The sequence below is a fragment of the Numenius arquata genome, chromosome 16 (assembly GCF_964106895.1).
Source record: "Numenius arquata chromosome 16, bNumArq3.hap1.1, whole genome shotgun sequence".
Lineage (NCBI taxonomy): Eukaryota > Metazoa > Chordata > Aves > Charadriiformes > Scolopacidae > Numenius > Numenius arquata.
The window spans coordinates 4693058-4705902 of NC_133591.1; the positions used below are offsets into that span (position 1 = coordinate 4693058).

Genomic DNA, 12845 nt, shown 5'->3' on the forward strand with positions numbered 1-12845 from the left:
TTATAACAACAATTAAAAAAAAAGTACCATTATCCCATTACGGAGCATTAATGTAGGGACTGAACAGAGAAGCTAGTGTTTGGATAGACCATGCCACAAAATGGTAGTCACCTTTTTGTGTGCATCTTGGATCTGAAAAGGAAAGAGCACCTGAAACATGAACAGTCCTCGTTAGCATGTGCGCTTTTTGCTTTCATTCGTGATCCTGGCAGAAGTGCGAAACTTGCTTGGTTTTTTTTCTTCTCTTTTTTCCTCTTTTTTTTTTTTATTTTTTTTTTCCTTTTTAAATTTTTTTTCTTCTTTTTTTTCTTTTTTTTTTTTCCTCTTTTTTTGGCAAAGTGCAACCACACCTGGTTACCACAGTTTTGACATGGCCGAAGGTGCAAGTGTGACGAGAAACCTCGAGTTCAGTTCAGGGTTCCCCTGCAGTTCTCAGAGCCACATAGACATGGGATTTTTACATCCTCAATAGGAAATTTGTAGTCATAAGTAATTTCCTCATTCACATTGATGTGCTGTTTGGAGTAGATGACGATCTTCTTTTGAGACTCCACCGTGATCACTTTAGCATAACAATTTGGCTGCAAGGGTGACAGAACAGGGAATGATTTAGGCTCCCTATGGCCATGGCTTCCCAGCCTCCACATAATTATTCCAAGCTAAAAAGAGGAGGGCAGTCCTTTCCCTAGACAGTTTCAGCCACGCTTCCAGAGCCTGGACCCAGGGGAAGCTGAGAGAGAGAGAGGCGTGAAGCCAAAAATCAAAGCATCCCTCCTTGTGCTCCTCCAAAATATGCACACTCTGGTCATTTGTGGTACAAAAGAGCCTGGACGATGCCCCACCAAGTTTGTCACAGGCTAAAAGCAGCTCAACTAATGCTTAATAATTTGGTCAGGCAGCAAAGTCTTTGAGTGTAGATTGCAGCACAGAACGGAGGGGAAAGCAGCTTCTCTACCTCCCGAGGCAGAGAACACTTTTCCCATGTGGACACTAGAAGGAGACTGTTCCCACAGAATAACAATGCTAAAATTTGGTTTGTTTTAACGAAGTATTTGTTAGATATGTTTGAACAGTGTCCGTCAGGGTCCCCCAACAGTCTCAGGAGGATTCTGAGTGCACTCTGTCTCACTGCATGCTTCATTTCTCAGGTCTCAAATCTCTTTATGCTAGTTTAGACTCTGCTTTGATCTGCTGCAGCTCATTAACATTTAATCATAACCCTGTGACCCCCTGCTACTTCTGAACATGGCCCCAATCAAAGTTAGCAAGGACTCAGTGGGTATATCAGTATGTCAGAGTACAATTATATGCAAAAACATGATACTTACATTGCAGCTGTGATTAATAAACCTGGCGAAGTTTCCACATTTCGTGGCATCGATGATGGTGTCATGATCAACTCTGAACATGTAACTGCTTCCTATGCCTTCATCCTCATATCGCTTTTCACGCATGTCAGCAATGACCTGCAGAAAACCCCACGTGTAGAGTCAGGACTTGTTGCAGAAGCAGTCTGTGAGCAGACAACTCACCTGAACTGTGCCTGTGCCACTCAACAGATATATGATCCCAAACACCCCAAGATTACACAGACCTAACTGAAAACACAGAACTGCAGGATGGGCTTCTTGAGAGCTTATCTCCTAAGGATTTGAGAGCTTAGTTTCTACAGGTTGTTGAAAATACCACCCTTGTACTTCCAAGCCATATGCCAAGCTCTGCATAGCTTACGTAGCTAAAGCCTTACAGCAGGGACTCCAGCCCCAGCTGTCATACTCCAGCACTTCTTTCAGGGCTGGATTTTGCTCAGATTTCACTCACAGTCCAGCTTACCTGCCTGATGTTCTGACCCACGTATTCAATCACCATCTCATCAGCTGCAATGGGCTCCATAGCAAAAAGGCCCCAGTCATGAATGTGGCTCTTGCAGAATTTTAGTTTTTTCTTTCGGAACTGCATAAAGAAAACACCCAAAAACCCCAACCCCGAATTAGCCAGTGCACAGAAAGGGAAAGGCCATCCCTGGGTCCAGCATCTGCAGCACGCTCCAAGCCACAAGCAGTGCTGGGCACTTCAACCTGACATAGTTTCCTTCTGTCTTGCAGTGACAGAAAGGCAGGACAGAGGTTGTGGGAGGTCCCACAGAGTTGCAGTACACTGATCACGTACTGGGGTAAATAGACCCCTTTAGGCCATCGGTCTCTGTTCTATATAACCCTGATGGTTCCATCTAGGGCTCAAGCTCTGTAACCATCATATACTTATTTATAGCCATTTATCAGCCAGCTCAAGTCTCTGCTTCTCACAAGTGAGCACCCTGGACTAGGTGTCATATTTTCCTTGTGACTGCTCTGTTCCTACTTCTTCAGGTAAATTATTTGTATTAGATATTGTATTAAGTTGTATTATATGGAAGTACAGGAGAGCCAGGCATCATTCAATCCTCTGGCACACACAGAGGTCCCAATGCTCCTAAGATGGCCATCAACAAGGTGAGACCAAACTGGCAGGAGGTCCCCTGCCCTGGCCTTAGCCAGCTCCCAGCCAGCACCTGGGCGAAGCAACAATCCACAGAGTGACCTACCTTGAGTTGGTTGAACTTAAGCAGGTCACTGTCACAGCTACCAGTGAAGGAGGAGAGGAGCCTGCGTTGCTCTGACCGCCTCTCGGAGCCAGCCCGGGTGGAAGCATGAGGTTGGGCAGGGATGCTCATACCCTGAGAAGACAAACGGGCAATCAAAGCTCCCTGTGAGCAATCAATGCCTTGTGCTACAACACATCACTGCAGAACTCGTGGCCTCCTAAAACATCCCACATCAAACACTAACACCTCCCTAGCAGCTCCCGGATGACTAGCTCAACGCAGGCGTAGCAATAGCTTCATCTCCCTCCTTGCCAAAAGGCAGGAAGCAGCCACTGTGTGTGACACCATAGAAAACCAAATCCCATTAACAGCCCCGCAGTCAGCGGAGGACATGTCCTTACCTGCGTGTCAGCTGGAGGCTCCTCTGCAAAAGCTCGGCTGTTATTGAGGTATTTAAGTTTGTCCTTCTTATCAATTTTGTAATAGCCTTCACTTCGTGCACAGCCCGTCACGTGCTCCCGCATCCCATCATCCCGCTTCTTTTTCTTGGGAGTAGAAAAGCTAGTAGGTGGAAAGAAGTTAAGGAGAAACAGCCACAGGTGGACATCAGACAAAGCTACTACAGCTACATAGAGCTATCACCAGGAGCTTGGAAAATTAAGGTTTTGGGGGGCTGCAAAAAGTAGCAATACTATTGAAAAATAAAGAAACCATCACCAAAACCCACATGCCTACAGGAAAAGCAAGCACAGTCTTTCCTTCTTAGGTGCATGCTTTGGTAAACTAAAGTAAAGAGATAATGAAAATTTAAACATAAAAAGGTTAAGCTGTCAAGAACAACCCATTTGAGAAAGGATTTCCCCACAGCACCCACTACATACACAGACAGCAGCTGCCCAGCCATCTGGACGTACCGTTTTCTGTTTTGAGTGACATGCTTTTGTTCTACCTCTAGAACAAAAAGCTACCTGCAGCCACCCCAAGCCCTGAAGACACTGCACTGATCTCACAGCTGCAATCATCCTCACTGACTACGGCTAGAAGCAGCACAGATGGGCAAGAGTCGCTCCTCAGCCCAAAGGGCTTGGAGAGAGACGCTGCTCTCACCAGCCTTGGTAAATCAGCTCCTTCAGACCCTGATGGGAAGGGTAAGACCCTGTGCAGATGTTTCAAACCCCACTGTCCTGATCAGCCAAGAAAACCTGCAGCTGTCCTGGCAGGGACTCACTGCATTCAGTAGGCAGAAGACACCTTCAGGCCTTTGGCTTCTGGAAGGACAGTGGAGCTCTACCACTGGCTGCCCACTGCAAAAACACAGCCATGAAGCCTCTGATGATTGAGATCTACCCAAAAATACTCCCTATGAGTCATAATACATCTTTAATACCAGAAAATTGAAGTAGAGGGACCACAAAAAGCAAGAAGCGATGGCCTTGAAATCAGAGTGCTGAGGTGTGAGCTTGCTGCAAAGCAGGTGAACCCTGCAGGTACCTTCACACCCATTACACAGCGTAGCACAGGATGAACTGGCAACTGGCTGCAGCTGATTTTTAAACGGTTTAAAAAATGACTGTAAATTTGCTGTTACAATAATCCTTATCATCAGGGAAACATATTTCAAACATTTCCACTATGTACGTTGCCAAACACAAACACATTTAAACGCACGGTCACAGGGAAGTCCTACCCTCAGCCGTCCCGTTCTGCCTTTCACTGGCTGGTGGTCCCCCAGCCCTGCGGGGCTCCTCCCTGCAGTTACTCCTGCCTTGAAACCAGTTTGGTTTTGGAACTGCTTCCCCAAATGGGGCAGACAGACTGAGAACTACTGGGGATGATGCATTTCATCATCCTTTTAGAAAATTTCCTTTAAACAATTAAATAAATCTATTTTGAGACTACTGCACTGGAATGAAAAGGCAGAAAATTATAAATTTAATCTTACACGTTGCTCTTTGAGATGCAGAGAAAGAAAGGATTAAAACGCACAGCTCAGCGCTGACCTCCACTCGCTTTTTCTTAGTATCACATCACTGACTATTTTAAATGGTTTGGGCTTTTTTGCTTTTGTGTCTTGCAGGAAGTAAGGGATAAGATATTTTAACTCCACACAATCTCCAGCAACACACGAGGTGGCGCATTTATCATTTTTAACATATAAATCCATACATCCTTCCTAAAAACATCACTAGAGAGTTCTTAGGTTACGAGCACAGCCTTTTAGGCTCTGTTCTGGAGATCACTACTGATGGCTGTAGGCATGTGGAGTATTGCTCTGAGACAGCATGTGTCCTAAAAACACTCCCAAAGATTCAAAGCTACAGCCTATGCTGCTCATTACCAGATTTATTAGTATTTCAAACTCAAAGCAAGTTAAAGCTGCTAGCACCACTAACTCATCATTTTGGGCACAGATGGTGAGATTATTTTTACAGCAAGTTTTAGCCTCAAGTTAAAGCCCTGTACGTGCAGACTAGAAATTCCACAGGCAAGCTGAAAAAAGAGACTGGTTTAAATGCAGGCAGAAGCTTCTCAAACTAGGAAGGAAATCTCCCCAGCAGAGGTGCATACAGATTTTCCCTGCAGTCCTAGATTGAAAATACAGCAAGAACAGCCACTTCTGCAGTATTTTTGCATCGCAGCTTCAGGGAATAAAACAGCCTAAAATTCCCCGCTGATATAAGCAATTGCTATTCTAGTAAGCAAATGCTTCTTCCACCAACAAACTTAAGTCTTTTGCATTGTGAGTCCTACCCAATGACCATCTAGTGCATCTTACATGTGTTGTGCAATGCAGAGCACCAGTGAGAAAGGATATATGGATGGAATACCCACAGGGTGTCATTGAGCCAGTCCATACCATTGTCCTGTTGCAACAATCGGTCATATGTGATACACATGAATTTGATATCCTCCTCATCTATGCCTCCGTTCCAAATATCATACAAAATGGTCATCTCCTCAAACTCGGAGCGTGGCCTGAACTGAGGCCGGGGTGGGGAATACTCAGGGGAAGGAATCACTGGGAGGTCCTCAGGTGTCTTCTTCTGCCTTCGCCACTGTCTTTTAGGTTTCGCGTGAGCTTCTTCTTCCTTGAAGTCTTCATTCCACTGGTTCTCCAGTTCCTTAAATGGCAGTTTCTCTGCAACTGTCTCAGCTGCTATTTTCTCGTGGAAACTGTCATTCCTGAAGTCCAGGGTGACAGCTTCAGGGTCTTTCAGTCCATAGAAAGCATCAGGATGTCCACTCAACAGCTCTTTGCCCACAGAGCTTTCCACCAAGGCCACTGGCACAGGAGGAGGTTCTATGGTTTTGCCCGAGTACACATCCAACGAGAGGACAGAAGGTGGTGACCGTTTTGGCCGACCTGGCCTCCTTTTGGGAAGGACAGAAGGTGGTGGCGGAGGAGGAAGAATAGAAGCACCAGTAGGTACTTCTGGTGAAAGCAAAACAGATTTTACTTCTGCTTTGCATTCCTCAATGGGCATTCTTCCATCTCCATGCATGCATGGCCGGGCTGCTACAGGTATTGGCTCATCAAGTGGCAAACCCATGTCCGTGTGGAAATCCGCTTGTGGGGGGCTGGCAAAGGGGATAGGGGAAGGAACACTGTTCATGCTGATCGTAAGGGAAGCACAAAGAGGCTCTTTAAAGGGTTTCTCATCTAGCTCATCCTCTGACTGTTTCTTGCCAGACAGAAGGCAAGGAATGGTAGCACCAGCATCTGGGAAAGTAGGCGTGAAATTGAAATCTCTCCCAGGAGTCCGAGGAATGCCACTGTTAATGCCAGGAGACTGGGATGGGTAGGAAAAGGGGCTCCCTGGGACTTGAGGGGAACTGAGGGTCAAGCTGCTTCCCGTGAGGGGAGCATCGCTTCCTGGCGTGGCTGGAACAGTGTCCGTGCTCTGTGATTTCACAAGGGGGTGTGAAGACTTGGCCAAAATGTCCCGCCCAGGAGTCCTAGGAATCTCCTCTTCCACGGACGTTTTGGTCACCATTAATTGTTCAGGGAACTTTTCTGGAGGGACTAAAGATTCTTCTTTACCAGGAGTCGATGGTAAGGGAAGCATGGAGGATGGCACCTTGTGGGCTGGAAGCAAAAGAGTATCAGTCTCTGAATGGATCATCACCTCCCGTCCAGGCGTGCGAGGCAACCGGTCATCTTCCTCCGCTACAGAGGGCAGTTTTGTTTTCACACGAGCTTCTAAGCTGCTGTCATCAGACTTGCTAAAGAAGCTGCTTTTACTGGGCAGAGGTTCTCCGAAGACTCCCACTGGAGTCGAGAGACAGAGCGCCTCCTCCTCATCTTGAGATTCAGGCTTTGGACCTTCCTGTACCTCTGGCTCCAGCATGGTAGCGGGTTCGGACTCTTCCTCTGAAAGGGGGAAAAGAGAGGAGAATCAGGAGCTTTGCTTCTACTCGGTTACTCGCCACTTGCCAGTGAAGTCATGTTTAAGATGCTGCAATTACAGAACAGCTTAATTCCACTGGGAGGCTTTAAAAACTCCAATGCTTTACATTTTGGAGGCACAGAGTGTAGAGTAATTAGACGCTACCACAGACATCCCTAATGGACCATAAAAAAAATGCACTATTAATTTGAGGATTAGCTACAACACAGGCCAGAATGAAAGTTTTCTGCTTTCAAAACCCCTGACCACCTTTTGTACAGACATAAAAAGAATTAGTGGATTGTGGGGCGAGGAATTTGGAGGAGAGCTGTCAGAACCCCAAGCTATCAGCTTTTCTAATGTGGGAAGGTAAACTAATTGCAAGGCCAAGAAGCACCCTCAGCTCTCCAAGGAGGGAGCAGCGAAGGGAGGAGCGTAACACTCTTGAATAACACGTGAAGGAAATGGGAAGCCCTTGTAATGAATGAGGAGACACTCAGATGGTATCAATGAGGCAATTTATATGCTGCTCTCTCTGCAGCAGGCTCATTTGTCTGGAGTTTATTTACCCCCTTAGGGCCAAGGCCAAAAGGAATCAACAGTGAATTTTGTTAGGCAGCTCAAAATAACATTTTCAAGTGGGAGAGCAAAAGGAAGTGAAAATGCCTGGAGAGTTGGAAGGGAAAGCGTTACCGATCTGTACTGAACGAACCAGAGAGTTGCTGGAGAAGAGTCCGATCCCTGTAACTCCTGTAGGACTGGGCTGGGCTGCACAAGAATGCTGCACTGTGAGCTTGTTCCCACGGCTCATCTGTAAAGCTCATTCCACACGTCAAGGTGCCCAAACGCAGGTCTCCCCAAATTTATGTCCTTTCTGCACATTTACCTATTCTAGAAAGGATCTGTGCAAAACAGGTTCTTCTTTGCCCTGCCCAGTTTAACATTTTGTCTCTTTATGGCTTTCAGATTTTATGGCAGCTAAGGAGTGATAGCCTGTCCAGGGACTGGATCTCCAGCTCTCCAAGTCCTCAGACACCAGTCCTGCCCTAGGCTCACGCTACAGGCCACGTTAGATGTGGCTCCAGTTTTTAACTTTTTAATTCCGCCCTAGCTGCAGAATTTGTCAAGATTTATGCACCTCACTCCTGTTCTAGTAAAAGGTTTCTAATTTCCTTGTGTTTGTCGTGGTTTAACCCCAGCCAGCAATCAGGACCACACAGCCACTTGCTGATCACTTCTCCCCCTCCCCACCCATAGCGTAGGGAGAAGAGGGAGAAAAGGAGGGGGAAAGGAAACAAAAAATCATGTGTTGACAAAGACAGCTCAACAGTACAACAATGGAAAAGGAAAATAACAACAACAATAATAATAGTAAAAGAATACACAAAATAAAGCGATACAACACAAGCCCCTGCCCAACCCTACTTATATACTGAGCATGACATCTATGGTATGGAATATTCAGTTGGCCATCTTGTCCCGTCTATGCTCCCTCTCAGCTTCTGTGGGAAACTGAAAAAAGTCCTTGACTAATATAAACATCAACTGGCAACAACTGGAACACTATGTGTTATCAACATTCCTTTCATACCAAATTGGCAGCTGAAACCAGGACAGGGTGAAATACAACTCTGTATTGAGTAAAGACATTTTCCTTCTTCCACAAAACCAGGGAGTATCACTCATTTAAAAGGACAAAGTAAAAAAAAAAACCCACAAATAATAATATTAGGAACCATATATAATTCTGAGACTCCACTCACCTGCCCCATATAGCTTCCCAGTCACATACTGCTTTGATATTAAAACCAAAAAGAGCCAGTAGTGAGTCATTAAGCACAGATTCCTGTTCTGTTTTAGCAGCCATGGCTTTTCTATCTTGAGCTTCAGCCACCACACCATCCAATCAGTCACCCTCAGATGATGACAACTGTTCAGTTCCTGTAGGACACTAACTAAACTGGCCCAGGATAAGATTCTGGATACAATAACCACAGTATTTTTAGTAGCAGATGGCTTGTGTAGAGCTCCTTACTAGGAAGGAAAGTTCAGCGCAGATCTCTTTCCCGGTACAGATAACCCCTAGCCTAGAGCCAAGACTGGAGCAAGAAAGAGAACAAGGGAAATACAAACCCATACATATTGGATGCTGTGAGAATACTGTACTTTGAAATGTGGTAAAAAATGCCAAACCACATGGAAGGGCATACCTGGCCTACAGATGGGAGACAGCGCAAGTTTTGTCTCCTGGTCTCTTTCCATAACCAAATGTTTCAGTGTTTCAGCAGCAATAGATGCCTCTGGGACTTCACCACATTCGCTTTCTCCTGCCTTGATTTCTTCCATGCCTTCATCTTTCACTGCCAAAGCTGGCTCTGCGAGTCCCAAGCCTGTTGTATCCATGTAGTCATCCACAGGATACAGCTCCAAAATAGTCTCCCTCTCATCATCAGGAAGCTCATGACCAGCAGGTTCATGCTCTGTCTCAGCAGCCATGGCTTCTCTGTCTTGATCTTCAGCCACCTCTTCCTCCTCTTCCTCCTCCTCCTCATCTTCATCCTCCTCTTCATCATCCGAGTCTGAACTCGACTCGAATTCAGAGGAGTCCTCACTTTCATCGGATGATTCAACTTCAGCCTTGGAAGACGAGGGACTGGCTACGTCTAGAAGAGGAACAAATTATCATTAGTTCCGCTTTCTAACTTCATTAAACAATCAGCGTCTATTACAGGAGCAAATATCACTTCTACACTGTAACAGCGTGGAAACAGCATCAGTAGCAGTCTGTGGGTTTGAAGGAGTCACCTCCCAATTTGTTTATTTTTGCAGAGACTTATAAACCATGTATTTGGATGCTTACAACAATCACCATACAATAGGCAGTTCCATGAGCAGCAGAGCTAGCACTGCCCGGCACTTTGCCCACATGGGTCTCTTGGTGGACTGCATCTTTACTAGGGTTGTACTAAGATTTTCTGCTGCCTTCACACACAGCTTTATAACGTGGAAACTACCCTTCCAGAGCAGGAACTGATTGATGTGACAGAAAGTTATTAGTGGCTAAATTACCCCTGTTTGAAATCTGGTTCCTTCTCCTCCCAGCCACACATTTCTTAAAAAAAGCACAAACTTAGTTGGTTTTAAGACCTCTGCCCCTCTGTCAAGTTGGGCTGAGATCAGGCAGGGGCTGGAGAGCTATTGCAAAGGGACCCACAGACTGAGGGATCATTGAAGCCTCACAGGTAACAATTAAAAATACCTGAATGCGTTATCTTGTATAAAGCTACCCTTCAGCAAAAGAAGGTGCACAAATAAAAAAAGTCAGCTCACAAGTAAGCTCACAAGCTCACAGCAAAAGGGTGACCACACCTGACCCAAAGCTACGCTTGCTGTTTCTGCTGGAACTGCTTACCCTCCTCGGAGTCCTGCTCCTCCTCCTTGTCACTCGTGTCTATGCCTGTCTCCTCATCATCCTCATCTTCATCCTCATCATCGTCTTCATCCTCATCTTCATCCTCGTCATCGTCTTCATCCTCATCATTGTCCTCCTCTTCCTCCTTTGCAAGAAAGCATTGCCAAAAATGAACAGTGTCTGACTCTGAGACCCGGCCATCACTGTAGTAACCACCAGTGATGCTCAGGGACACTGATCAGAGAATCTGAGGAGGGAATAACCTTATAGAGGTTCTCTTAGGACAGACCCTAACAGGAGTGCTCGCCTTCTAGAGAAGGTAACTTTGTCACCTGGAATTACTAGGCCCTCTTTTAACAACAGCATTCAAAACCGCAACGACAAACCAACATACCTTGCCAGGTGCTGCTTTCACCAAGCCTCCTTCTTCTTCCTGCTCCTCTTCCTTCTCTGAGGAGGACTCTTCCTCTTTCCCTGACGTCTCATCTCCCTCTTCTCCTTCACTGTCGAGCTCTAGTGGCCTTGCTGGTCGCCGCCTCAGCCCCACTGCTTCTGCATCCTTCTTTGACAGGTCAGATGTTGTATCGGAAGCATCCCTGTCCCTCTCTGACTCTGGTGACCAAAAACAAGGAGGAAATTGCCATCAAATACCTTGCAAGGGAGGGAAAGAGTTGACTACATAATGGAAAGTTTTTCTTTGGGAAGATCAAAGTTAGGAACAATGTGCCCATGTGGTGCGAGAGTGGCCAGGCTTACAGGGGACTATTGTCACAGTGCAAGTGAGGGTGAGACTGGGTGCAGGGTGTTGAAATGGCAAGGATAACAAAATGGGGCTGGCCCAAGCTGATAAGCTACAGGTAGAGCAGCTAGGAGACATGGCAGAACTGAGGTAAGAACAGGTAAGCCCAATTTAATGCCTTTTTGTTTTATTTAAGTGCTTTACAAAACCCTGCTTCTGTACTTCAACTTCAAAACTAGTTGTTAATCTGAATCAACTTTATGACACCACTAACTTGAACCCACTTATTTATGCAAAAAAAGGGGATTCAAAACTTTGTCTTATCTCTACTCTTCCCTGCTTCCAGGAAAAAAAACGTTAAAATATTTTCAAATAGATTTTTCTGGCAAAGAACTTTGCTCTGGTTTTAAAATCAAACACAGGGCAAACTGTCTCTTAGATGCTTTTTCCCACAACATACCCAGTGAGCTGCAAGCATGCCCCTGGAACAGTCCGTGAACTCATCTGAGCTCCCTCTACTGGGAGTCCTGCATCAGCAGAACTAAAATAGGTTATGAGCTATTCATAAAATGTGGGTCTTAAATTTCCCGCCAGTGAATTTAAGATAACTGAATCCAGAAGAGACATCTCCCAGCTGATCAGAGCTTTGTGAGAAGAAGGGTTTTGGCTCAGATCCTTGACTCTGTGTCTAACTGTAAGTGAGCACACTGCTGTGAAGTTTAAAAGAATGCAGCTTGCATGTGGTTTGCATCTGCTCTTGTGTTTCAAACAAATGTGCTTTGCAAACCTTCATCTTCATCATCGACAGAAGTGGAAGGCCGGATTCTCTTCTGATCCCCTGCTGAGGCAGCTTCAGGTGGCTCCTTTCTTTTCACCTGAACAAAAGACACAATTAGCATTTCTAAAGTTTAGAAACAGCAGAAATCAACTTCTTAAGCAAATTACTACTGCTTTTATTTGCCATTGTGACTTACACCCAGAAACCAACGGCCACTTCCCCAGCTCTTGATCCCTTTATTTGCTCCCAAACAGAATTTCACTGTGAATGAAATTCTACCCCTTCAATTTGCATCAAAACACGCTGGGTACCAGCATGGTGCATGTCATCACCAGGTACTTTGAACATGACAGAGAAAAATCTTGACAAATCCATGTGTCTGAGATGTAGCACAACAGAAAGATAGTCTGACCCTATGACATCTTAAAGAACCTTAGAGCAAGTTTAACTCTAAATGAAGACTGCAGAATCTCTCATACCAAATCTTTACTTGCACCTTCTGTGCATTCAAAATCCTAATTTCATGGAAGACCTCTACCCTGCCCTAACCCAGACTTCTTTTAAGACACTTTCCATTTTTTATGCAAATGCTCCTTAAAATAGGTGACCCTATGCTTGCAGGTCAGACTCTGTAAACTCACAAGGCAGAGAACACTTTTAACCAAACTTCAGGTGAGACTCAGCTGCCAAACTGCAAGACATTCTAAGCAAAGAAATAACTGTAAAGCACTATGAGCATAAGCATATTTTTATAATCATGCTGAAACACTGTGTCCTGAAGACAGGCAAATGTCCTATTTACCTTGTAGAGCAGGGAGATCCTTTAGAGACAATTCACACAAGTGGTAGATTAAAAGCTAAGGCTGGGAAAGAGGATCCTTGCTCTTACAGTGTACTGGTAGGTTACGAGTGATGCTGTCAGAAGCAGCTGCATAAGTGAACAC

The 12845-nt window shown here is 45.4% G+C and overlaps 1 protein-coding gene across 1 annotated transcript in view; it reads right to left on the minus strand.

Annotated features, from left to right (window-relative positions):
* Window positions 1-332: 332 nt before the first annotated feature.
* Window positions 333-12845, minus strand: part of SETD1B (SET domain containing 1B, histone lysine methyltransferase) — a 48693-nt gene continuing 36180 nt past the window's right edge. Inside the window, exons 9-18 of the mRNA XM_074159539.1 lie at window positions 11911-11998; window positions 10779-10996; window positions 10385-10529; window positions 9183-9635; window positions 5400-6956; window positions 2986-3152; window positions 2585-2716; window positions 1834-1953; window positions 1329-1466; window positions 333-581 (exon numbers count right to left, since the gene is read on the minus strand). Coding sequence (XP_074015640.1) covers window positions 408-581; window positions 1329-1466; window positions 1834-1953; window positions 2585-2716; window positions 2986-3152; window positions 5400-6956; window positions 9183-9635; window positions 10385-10529; window positions 10779-10996; window positions 11911-11998 — 3192 coding nt within the window. The 3' untranslated portion in view covers window positions 333-407. The remainder of the gene's footprint in view (window positions 582-1328; window positions 1467-1833; window positions 1954-2584; window positions 2717-2985; window positions 3153-5399; window positions 6957-9182; window positions 9636-10384; window positions 10530-10778; window positions 10997-11910; window positions 11999-12845) is intronic.